Source organism: Chanodichthys erythropterus, chromosome 20 (genome assembly GCF_024489055.1).
Source record: "Chanodichthys erythropterus isolate Z2021 chromosome 20, ASM2448905v1, whole genome shotgun sequence".
Lineage (NCBI taxonomy): Eukaryota > Metazoa > Chordata > Actinopteri > Cypriniformes > Xenocyprididae > Chanodichthys > Chanodichthys erythropterus.
In genome coordinates, this window is record NC_090240.1 from 33,187,930 (window position 1) to 33,199,846 (window position 11,917).

An 11,917-nucleotide genomic window follows, 5' to 3' on the forward strand; every position below is an offset into this window, starting at 1 on the left:
AATATTGAGCAGCAAAAACTCTTTTCAACATTGATAATAATCAGAAATGTTTCTTGATCAGCAAATCAGCATATTAGAATGATTTCTGAAGGATCATGTGACACTGAAGACTGGAGTAATGATGCTGAAAATTCATTCATGAATAAATTAAAATATTTTAAAATAGAAAACAGTTATTTTAAACTAATATTTCTCTGTTTTTACTATATTTTTCATTAAATAAACACATCCTTAGTGAGCATAAGAAACTTTTAGCTATAAAAGTACAAGTACATTTTTTTTGTTGTTTTTATAGACCTATTCTATTCCTCACGTCTTTGTTTACGTTTCATATCATCTGGATCCAGGCCTACTTGTTGTTAAACATCTTTACCGCTCCTCACAACGCCATAAAACTGATCTGCGAACTTTTAATCTGTGTAGATTTAGTATTAACTGTCACCGCTGGATCATCAAGTTCTCTGTACTAATAAAAACCTCATCGTCAGTATGTTTACACCATGGTTTACACTCACACTCCTCACGTACAGTGCATTTCATAGCGTTATCACGTGACCACCACACAGATTTCCTCCAGTGTCTCTTGGCAGACACGGTTCATCTCTCGCCCGCAGAGCCGGAGTCACTCCCCGTTCACATGAAGCAACTTGGACAAAAGTTGCGTCTCCTTTCCAGCCTCATGAATATTCATATCGTGTGGGTGTCGACCGAGACCCACTAGCCTTAAATAGGCAGAGCTTCTGTACCTGCAGCACCCACTGAAGCTCTGAGGATAAGCAAAGAAGTTCTTCTATGAACGGGTTCTTCTGCGGTTTACAAGTGAGTATTTTTCTGCATATATATATATATATATATATATATATATATATATATATATATATATATATATATATATATATATATTTTTTTTTTTTTTTTTTTTTTTTTCTGTGAAATTCCCATGTAATAAAAGTATTGTAGTAATTTGGTATAGCCTATTAACATTTTTCAAAACTTAAAATGTTGCTTTCAGGCTTAAAAATAACTTTGCTTCCCGGAACTTTACTTTCTTAAAGGGACAGTTCACCCAAAAATTCTGTCATCATTTACTCACCCTCAAGTTGTTCCAAACCTGTAAGAGTTTCTTTCTTCTGCTAAAGATATTTTGAAGAATGAAATTTGAAGAAAAATTAATTGAAGAAACCAAAATCCGTTTGCTCACCAGCATTCTTCAAAATATCTTCTTTTGTGTTCAGCAGAAGAAAGAAACTCAGTATTTTCATTTTTGGGTGAACTATCCTTTTAATGCATGTTCCTTATATTATAATTAAATATCCTAATATATGAAAATAAACTGCTTTGCAAACAGCATTTAATGTTGATTAATGGATAAGACTTCATTCCAGCAGTGGGCTGTTTATTAATGTAATATATTTCATTTTGTTATATTCTCATATCATGACCTGCTCTGACACTCTTGTTTCCTTTCACAGACGTAACACAACTAAAATGGACATGCATGAGATCATCCCTTTCGCTAAGGAAATGCTGAGGTCCGGTCCCTCCAAGGGCTGCCTGAAGGTCTACCTAGTGGGCGGCACGTTCGCCGTCCTGGGAATGGTGAGCGGCGTGGTGCAGGTTGCCGCTTCCCTCTTCCCTGACCACGAGGAGCCTGATTTTGAGATGCTAAAGGTGCAGGAGCTCATATCAGTAAAAGAGCAGGTCCAGGAGCCACAAACCTCCATCCCTGAAGACGACGAAATGGATGCTGCGATGGAGGCCAAGGCTAAGGAAATGCCCATGACCAGACAGAGGAGGATGAGCTTCAGAGCTCATGCTTCATAAGGCTCGTACCCTGCTGCTGTTTATGCCTAGGCTACTTGACGAAAACGAAAGTTGAGCCAAAATGAAGTTCTGCTTGTGCACTGACCCGTCATGAGGAACCAATGGACCCAGTTATTGTACTGAGCGCTGCAGAGCGGCACGGAGAGGGAAATGACTTGATAGTTTACGACTGACTGTTACGTATGTCTGTTTAGATGGTGTAATGATTTTTTATTAGATGATAACTATTTATAAAGGATGTATAAAAGTCACGTGAAGAGTGTGCTATCTTTTACTGCCATGAAATAAATTCATATTTGCTCAATCTCTGCATCACTCTGTTGTAATGTAAGATGATATTTTGATTCTGCATCAAATAAGAGTGTTTTGTTGTTAATGTCATATTAAGAGTCTTTTCTCTCAGTTGTGCTTTTGTGGAATTAATTCATTTATTATTACATGAACATGTTTGCATATGTGTAACAAGGAAAATCGGATAAAGGAATCTTCTCCGTTTGCTTTAAAAATGGTTTCTTTCATCCAAAAGAGAGAAAAAAAAAGATTTAAATGAAAAAAATTGTCAAGTGATGGTGATTAAAATATACTACAAATACACTTTAAAAAGACAGTTTCTTGTCAATGTAGGGAAATTTTGATAATTATTATTATCAAACTTAACTTATTATTGTTATTATAGCAAGACTACGATTCAAGATTCATAATCCAAAACATTATTTGTGTGAGCATAAACATTTTTTTTTTAAACAAATAATATACTCAACACCATAAACAATAATAACTACATTTATTTATATATTTGTAATTTTTAAGATAAATATTCTAGTTTAAAACGTATTTTTTGATGACTTTTCGCGGCCGTGGCTTTATTTTGAAATCAAAGCCGGAACCGGAAGCGAGGCCTGGGCTTCTTTAGGAAGTAAACAAACCCTGGAGAGCTCAGAGTGAGATTTACCGGAGTTAGTGGTCAAATTGTCGTCCAGTGATTGTCTTACTGTCAACAAATAATGTGAGTACAGTTGTAAAAAACACATGAACTGTCTTTCCTCTTCAACAAACACTCATTTTATCGTTTAAACGCTGTCAAATCTGACAGAAACAGTTTATTACTCGTCATTTCTGAAACATAACGCTGCTGTTCTCTTATCAGTCTCTGTCTGGTGTTAGCAGTACATGACTCTGAACTTGTTTGTGTTGGATTCATTATTATATGAATTACACAATTTATATAATAATTCATATAGACAGACAACAAACAAACGTTTCACATCTGAAAACATGATTCATTGGCTTCAGTACTGTGATTAGGTGAGTAAAACCATGAGCACAACACTATACTATACATATCCACTGTCAATGACATTACCATGAGAAAAAAAATATCTATCTATCTATCTATCTATCTATCTATCTATCTATCTATCTATCTATCTATCTATCTATCTGTCTATCTGTCTGTCTGTCTGTCCATCTATCTGTGTGTCTCTATCTATCTATCTATCTATCTATCTATCTATCTATCTATCTGTCTGTCTGTCTGTCTGTCTGTCTGTCTGTCTGTCTGTCTGTCTATCTATCAGTCTATCTATCAGTCTATCTGTCTATCTATCTATCTGTCTGTCTGTGTGTCTCTATCTATCTGTCTATCTATCTATCTATCTATCTGTCTGTCTGTCTGTCTGTCTATCTATCAGTCTATCTATCAGTCTATCTATCAGTCTATCAGTCTATCTATCTATCTATCTATCTATCTATCTATCTATCTATCTATCTATCTATCTATCTATCTATCTGTCTGTCTGTCTGTCTGTCTGTCTGTCTGTCTGTGTATCGGTCTGTCTGTCAATCTATCTGTGTGTCTATCTATCTGTGTGTCTATCTATATGTGTGTCTATCTGTCTGTGTCTGTCTGTCTGTCTGTCTGTGTGTGTATCTCTATCTATCTATCTGTGTTTCTGTCTGTCGGAAGCTGCGACAAAAGAGGACACAGCGTGTTGGATAATGATCAAAATAAATAACATTTATTGAAGTAAGAAGAATAAAATAAGAAAGGACAAAACAAACAACTAAAAAGATAACAAAAACGGCGCAAAGAGGGTGGAGCATGTGTGTATATAAATACACACACACACACACACATATATATACATATATATACACATGTATATATACATCTTCTAACATAAAAGTTTGTAAATATATATATATATATATATATATATATACACAAACTTTTATGTTAGAAGATGCAATTAATCGATTAGACAGCACTAATTTAATGTTATTTTGTTTTCAGCCACCACACAATTCAAACTATTTGAGTGTAGTCCTATATTAATTTATTTAAAATTATTATTAAATGACGATAATTGCGGAAATAGTAATGTTAGTGTTTACCATGGTAATTTATGTTAGTGTCATGCACTGTATGTCACACTTTTATTTTGGTTGTCATATTGAATGTTTATTTTAAGCACTTCCCTTTGTCATAACTGATGGTGTGAATTTTATGCTGTGTTGTTTTAGGTCTTGTGTGTGTGACAGATAAACAGCTGCGTCATCTCTGAGTGTAATACAGCGCATCATCATGTCAAGGAAACAGTCAGGAAAGCCCATAAAGGGAAACAGGAAGTGTGAATTAGAGAGAAAGAGAGATGAGCGGGCGGCCCGCCGGGCTCTGGCCAAGGACAAAAAGAACAGACCTCCAGGAGGGGAAGATGGAGAGGAGTTTGTCAGCTTTTCCAACCAGCTTCAGGCTCTGGGTCTCAAACTCCGAGAGGTGCCTGGAGACGGGTATGTGTGGGCTTCTGTTACGGGATGATTGTGATGACCATATACGGTTCCTTAAAGAGTCAAGCTTGTGTTTCTCATGTTGTCCCGCAGAAACTGTTTGTTCCGAGCTCTTGGAGATCAGCTGGAGGGACATTCGCGGGGTCACCTGCATCTGCGGCAGGAGACGGTACAGTACATGATGACCCACAGGCAGGACTTCGAGCCCTTCGTTGAAGACGAAGTGCCGTTCACAAAGCACTGTAAGAGAAGTCTCTAAAGTGTGTGTGCTGCCATATATCCTCTTCTGGTCAAAATAAACTGGATTAAAATAAACTGAAACTTCTTCTTAAACAAAACCAGATTGCATTGCAACTCACATTAACACCAGAAATTACTGTTAATTATGGTTTAAACTTGTCCCACACCATTTGTACTACAGACATTTGACATGAGCCACTATGAAAATATTAAAAAAGACATTTACTTTAATTGGAATAAAATAAACGTTAACTGAATTTTATTTCAGTTAGTTGACAAGATAACATTTTTAATTTTGAAGTCAAAGTTGAAGTCTTAAGTTGAAAATAAATCTAAACTATAACTAAATCTGAAAAAAAAAACAAACGAAAGGCTTGTTCACACCAAGATCGATGACTATTAAGATAACTATAACAATAACTATATTAGCGTCCACTTCAATGCACAATATTGTTGTTTATTCTAAGTGTACGCTGCAGTTTTGTCGTCTGTCACTTTAAATGCTCGAGCTCTTTAAAGCAGGATGGATTCTGATTGGCTGTCAATGCTTTTATCATTCATCAGCTAAAACTAATTAAAGTGACAAAAACACACAGTAACATTACTAAAACTTAAACTAAAATGGAAAATATCAAAGTCAATATTCAAAATATGAATATACTGTAATACTGTATTAATAATATGAAAATATAAAAAAAAGTTAAAATAAAAAATCTATTTATTTTAAAATTTAAAAAAATATTCATTCAACCTGCATACTAATAATTGTTTGCAGGAATGTAGCACATTATAAGCATGACACTTAAAATGACATGCAATACCCACAATCCTGTGCTAAAATTCAGGGCCTAGGAAGTAGAAAATATTATATATTCAGGATTTATAAGTATATATTTTGACTGATAACTATACATTCAGTATTTACATTTATATATTCAGAGTTATAACTATATATTTGGGATTTATAAATATATATTCTGACTAATAATTATATATTCAAGATTTACATTTATATTTTCAGACTTATAACTATATATATTCTTATATATAGTTATAACTTTGAATATATAAATATAAATTTGGGATTTATAAATATATATTCTGACTAATAATTATATATTCAAGATTTACATTTATATTTTCAGACTTATAACTATATATATTCTTATATATAGTTATAACTTTGAATATATAAATATAAATTTGGGGTTTATAAATATATATTCTGACTAATAATTATATATTCAGGATTTACATTTATATTTTCAGACTTATAACTATATATATTCGGGATTTACATTTATATATTCAGAGTTATAACTATATATTCAGGATTTACATTTATATATTCAGAGTTATAACTATATATTCGGGATTTACATTTATATTTTTAGACTTATTACTATATATATTCTGATTTATAGTTATAACTCTGAATATATAAATATATATTTGGGATTTATAAATATATATTCTGACTAATAATTTATATATTCAGGATTTACATTTTTTATATTCAAACTTATGACTATATTCAGATTTATATTTATATATTCAGGCTTATTAATATATATTCAGATTTAGATCTATATATTCATATTAACATGTAATTATTTCCTGTTTGTCTCTGTATGTGTGTAAATAAATAAATAATATTTATTTACACACATACAGGGGACAAATTTAGTATTGTATATACATTTCAAATTTAGTATATATAGTATATATATTTCACTATATTTCAGTGCATTCCTGAAGGAAAGTTCTGGTATGTCATTGAAGAAATCCTTGTCATTTTTTTTGTTCTCAGTGTCAAACCTCTCACAGCCGGGCATGTTTGCCGGTAATGATGCCATCGTGGCCTTCGCTCGCAGCCAGCAGTTGAAAGTGGTTATTCATCAGCTGAACAATCCATTGTGGGAGGTGATGGAGCATTTATATATTTGATTCATGTAATTCTAAAGTGTGTTTTTATTAATGCTTTCTTTCTTGCCATTTAGATAAATGGTACAGACAAGCCGTCGTGCCGTGAGCTACACATCGCATATCGCTATGGAGACCATTATGACAGCGTCCGGAAGATTGGAGACAACTCGGAGAGTCCGGCACATCTACGTATAGAGGTCTGTCAACTAAACAAACATCAGACACACACATGAACCAAAGATGGACAATTCCTAAAAGAGCATTTACCATTCAGAAGTGTGGGTTCAGGGTTTTTTTTGGAACACAATGAATATTTTTCTTCAGCAAGGACATTATATTGTTTAAAAGTGACAGTGAAGACATTTATAATGTTAATAATAATAATCATAAATGTTTCTTGAGCAGCAAATCAGCATATTAGAATGATTTCTGAAGGATCATGTGACACTGAAGACTGCAGTAATGATGCTGAAAATTAATTAAAGGTACTATTTGTGATATTTTTTTCCGCTAGAGGTCGCTAGAAGCCTATTCAAAACAAAGGCGTAGTTTGATGATGCCAAGTTTTAGCGGAAACTTGGGTCTCCATCTCAACGGACGGTGCAAAAGAATAGGGATTGGAGTCTGGAAGAACTCATGTTCGTGGATGCGATTATTAACGTTACTGTAGTATGAAGCAGAGCAAGACCGAGTGTTGCGGGAGCTGAACGAGGAGCTGGAGCGATTGATCAACACACGCCTCACGAGCAGCGGGACTTTTATTATGACACAGTCGCCGGCGCCGCTTCCGCTTTTCCGGTCATGAGTTTACAGGAGCTGTCCTTGTTGACAGAACCAGCGTTAGATGGTCCATAAATAAGTAACACAATCCACCATAAAACGTGCAAGAAGTAAATAAGGAACTGCTTGAAGCAAGCTAGTGGTTTGCTGGACGCTAGACACTACTTCCGCATTTGACCCGGCACTGTTGTCATGTGGTTTCTACGTCAGTAAAGGTGGTAACAGGGTAACTGACGTCATTGACAGGCGACTGCACTGCCCCGTGGCCGTTTCTCAAAACAGGCCCTGCGTTCCATTCGGAAGGGCTCATCCCTATGCCCTAATCCCTTCAAAGGGTTTACCCTCCGGAGTGAGAGCTTCGAAGGGATGAAGGGTGTAGGGGTCAAAAAAACTCTTTTTTTTTGGAACGCACTTCTGCGTCATCTTAACGAGACAATCAAGGAGGAGTAGATTGTGCAAGCTGCACCCTTTATTTAACGTTAGTTTATTTATTTATTTATTTTAGGTTTATGGCATGTAGGCTATATTGTATATATGTATTTTAAACATTTGAATGGACTGATAAAGGGAGCTGTAAAGTTTTTTGTTGAAGTACAATGTCGTTTTGACCATAATGATTTTGTACCAAATCTAACTCGTATAAATATTACAGTAGTACATAAAAATATTATACATACCTTTATAGTTAAAATCGATCTCTGAGCCTCCTGTACCCATTCTGTGACGTCAGACTTCCTTGTGCAAAGGATCATGGGGGCCCGAAGTGTCCATCAGTTGTTCCCTTCGAAATCCTTCATTCCGAAGGGCCCTTTGAAGTGGCCAGTTTTGAGCACTTCGGTTTGGAACGACCCTTCAATATGGCAGCCATGATTATTTTCACTCCGAAGTGCCCTTCGGAGGGCGATATATCCCGTTTGGAACGCACCGCAAGTTCGCAAACTTCGGACTCGCGTCCTTGGTAGTTAGGACTTGGCAAGTTCGACTCAGGAGAACGAACTCCCGTGGACGGGAGAACACAAGTCCGGTGATTCTGCAAATGGAACGGCAGCGTTCTTGACAACGTCACTCAGCTCGCTCTGGCTTCTCCGGTTATCTCTGTATGTATATTTTAGCCAACAATAAAACGATTTTTTTTTTTATAAAACACCACTCTGCCTCTTCGTTTTATTTAAAAAAAACAAACAAAAACATATTAATAGTCTCAGGCAACGAGTGATTGATTATCTGCAATGTGCATATATTTATAACAAAACGAAATATTAAACAACCCTGCCTCTTTTCGTATATATTTCAAAAATATTAAATGTAATACTGTTTGTGCATACTCTGATTAACTTCACTGTAATAAAATGAAATAGACTATAACATAAAACAAAACCATGTCTCTATTTGTTTTATGTCAGTTTTAAGGATCAATAATAAAAGGTAAGAATATACAATAAGAAATAAAGCAAACAATTCAGTCAAGCGTACAAAATCAGTGCTTTAGAAACGTCACGTTGCCCTCAGCCAAAACGGAGAAAGCGGCAAACGTCAGAAGAATTAGCTGAGGTAAGGCTGCTCTCGGCTGGGCACATGAGCGCTGAGCGTCCGGTGATCGCCTGGATCTCACAACTCCGACAACGTCAGATCAAATTGTCAGAAAGGTGCCATCTTTATCAATAAACCACAAATTTGAGCTTTAAACCAGCACATTCTCGCCTGAAAAACTCTTAAAACTACATATCATGACATAAAAACAGTAATATGTTTAAATTATGCGGGGTTTCTCCTTTACTATTGACGCTTGCTGGTTAGTGCGAGATGCATTCTGGGATACCTGGCTGTCTCAAGTCTGCACAAGTCACCTCTCGATGCATCCTCGATAAAAGGGGCGGATCAAGAACACATCCGGGAATTTGAACTGAACTTGGCTAGATGCGAACTTTGAATTGGAACAGTACTTGGACAGCGACTGATGACGTTTCACAAGTCCACGAGAGCACAAGTACAGACAAGTACGCATATTGAGAAACGGCCCGTGTCACTGTTTAGAATGGGAATTTTCTCATGATTTACAAGTAGTTGAAAACATTAGAGATATTTTTAGTAATCAGCTGGACAAAATATATAACACTAGCCTAGTGGTTTTTGGATATTTTACTGCAAATATCTTACAAATTGTACCTTTAAATTCATAAATTACATTTTTAATTTAATGAAAATAGAAAACGGTTATTTTTTATTGTAATAATATTTCATAATATTACAGTTTTTACTGTATTTTTGATCAGCAAAATGCAGCATTGGTGACACTTCTTTAAAATAAAGAACTTTTGAATCTTAGGGTTTATGTACAGTGCATCTGGAAAGTATTCACAGCGCTTCACTTTTTCCACATTTTGTTATGTTAAAACTTTATTCCAACATGGATTACATTTATTATTTTCCTCAAAATTCTACAAACAATACCCCATGATGACAATGTGAAAGAAGTTTGTTTGAAATTCCTGCAAATTATTTAAAAATAATAAACAAAAAAGCCTTTGCCACGACACTCAAAATTGAGCTCATCCTTGAGATGTTTCTTCAACTTGACTGGAGTCCACCTGTGGTACATTCAGTTGATTGGACATGATTTGGAAAGGCACACAACTGTCTATATAAGGTCCCACAGTTAACAGTGCATGTTCAGAGCACAAACCAAGCCATGAAGTCCAAGGAATTATCTGTAGACCTCTGAGACAGGAGTGTATCGAGGCACAGATCTTTGGAAGGGTACAGAAAAATTTCTGCAGCATTGAAGGTCCCAATGAGTACAGTGGCCTCCATCATCCGTAAATGGAAGAAGTTTGGAACCACCAGGACTCTTCCTAGAGCGGGCCGCCCGGCCAAACTGAGAAGGGCCTTAGTCAGGGAGGTGACCAAGAACCCGATGGTCACTCTGACAGAGCTCCAGCGTTTCTCTGTGGAGAGAGGACAACCTTCCAGAAGAACAACCATCTCTGCAGCACTCCACCGTACATCACCTGGCCAATACCATCCCTACAGTGAAGTATGGCATCGTGCTGTGGGGATGTTTTTCACTGGCAGGAACTGGGAGATTAGTCAGGATCTAGGGAAGGATGAATGCAGCAATGTACAGAGACATCCTTGATGAAAACCTGTTCCAGAGCGCTCTGACCTCAGACTGGGGTGAATGTTCATCTTTCAACAGACAACACTGCCCCAAGCACACTGCCAAGATAACAAAGCGGTGGCTGCGGGACAACTCCGTGAATGTCCTTGAGTGGCCCAGCCAGAGCCCTGACTTGAACCCAATTGAACATCTCTGGAGAGATGGCTGTGCACCAACGCTCCCCATCCAACCTGATGGAGCTTAAGAGGTCATGCAAAGAAAAAAAATACAAAAGTGGCCAAAAATGGGTGTGCCAAGCTTGTAGCATCGTACTCAAAAAGACTTGAGGCTGAAATTGGTGCCAAAGGTGCTTCAACAAAGTATTGAGCAAAGGCTGCGAATACTTGCATGTACATGTGATTTATTTTCGTTTTTTATTTTTAATAAGTTTCAAAAGATTTCAAACAAACTCCTTTAACATTGTCATAATGGGGCTGTTTGAGGAATTCTGAGGAAAATAATAAACTTAATCCAGTTAATCCAGAAATAAGGCTGTAACATAACAAAATGTGGAAAAAGTGAAGCACTTAATACTTTCTGGATGCACTGTAGGTGACCTTGTTTGTGATTTGCTAAGCTCTTATCATGTGACTTTGTCATCTTTTCTTTGGATAGAGTCTGAATAATTCCAGGCGCTTTGGAGACGGGCAGAAGGAGAAGTCGAGAGGCGCCTCTCCCTCGCGCTCTCTCTCTGAAGACGAAGAGCTGATCTTGAACATTCTTTGTGCCGACAGTCCGTCCATTCTCAAATCAATGTTTTAATTCTGTTTCCTTTACTCCCAGCATGCTCTCACTGCTATTTTGTGTCCGCAGGTCAATCAGACAATCTATGTCAATCGGATGCCACATCACAGACGTGCCACAGTGATTGGCTGGAGTCTGAACTGAACAACCAATCATCACAGAGAGATTCGGCCTCAGGGACACACCCTTTATGTCAAGGCATGCAGGCTGAATGTAGTGAAATCATATCGCCAACAGAGGACAGCATCTCACATAAACCCAAGGTAACTGAGATCGTTTTGAATGATAAAATGTGTCATATTTGAGATTCTCAGATGAAAATAATTAAGTGTTCTTGTATTTTTTTGCTTTTTAGCTCTCTAATAAACAAAGGAAAGAGCAACAGCGTCTAGAAAAGAAGAAACGTCAAGAGGAGAGACATAGACAGAAGGTTTTACAGGGCAAAGGGTCACATGACCA

The 11,917-nt window shown here is 36.5% G+C and overlaps 2 protein-coding genes across 5 annotated transcripts in view; both read left to right on the forward strand.

Moving 5' to 3' along the window:
* The first annotated feature begins 672 nt into the window (after positions 1 to 672).
* g0s2 (G0/G1 switch 2) lies at positions 673 to 2,205 on the forward strand. The gene is made up of 2 exons (XM_067371729.1): positions 673 to 819; positions 1,473 to 2,205. Exon 2 carries the CDS (start codon positions 1,489 to 1,491, stop codon positions 1,822 to 1,824), a length of 336 nt encoding a protein of 111 aa, XP_067227830.1. The 5' UTR covers positions 673 to 819; positions 1,473 to 1,488; the 3' UTR covers positions 1,825 to 2,205.
* Positions 2,206 to 2,710: 505 nt separating this feature from the next.
* Positions 2,711 to 11,917, forward strand: part of otud3 (OTU deubiquitinase 3) — a 9,939-nt gene continuing 732 nt past the window's right edge. The window contains exons 1-9 of one of the 4 annotated variants that reach the window (XM_067372027.1): positions 2,745 to 2,830; positions 3,066 to 3,129; positions 4,348 to 4,614; positions 4,705 to 4,853; positions 6,662 to 6,774; positions 6,852 to 6,974; positions 11,330 to 11,447; positions 11,528 to 11,721; positions 11,814 to 11,917. The exon at positions 11,814 to 11,917 is cut by the window's right edge and continues 732 nt beyond it. In XM_067372027.1, coding sequence (XP_067228128.1) covers positions 4,409 to 4,614; positions 4,705 to 4,853; positions 6,662 to 6,774; positions 6,852 to 6,974; positions 11,330 to 11,447; positions 11,528 to 11,721; positions 11,814 to 11,917 — 1,007 coding nt within the window. In that variant the 5' untranslated portion in view covers positions 2,745 to 2,830; positions 3,066 to 3,129; positions 4,348 to 4,408. The other 3 variants (XM_067372026.1, XM_067372028.1, XM_067372025.1) reach the window with 3 other exon arrangements.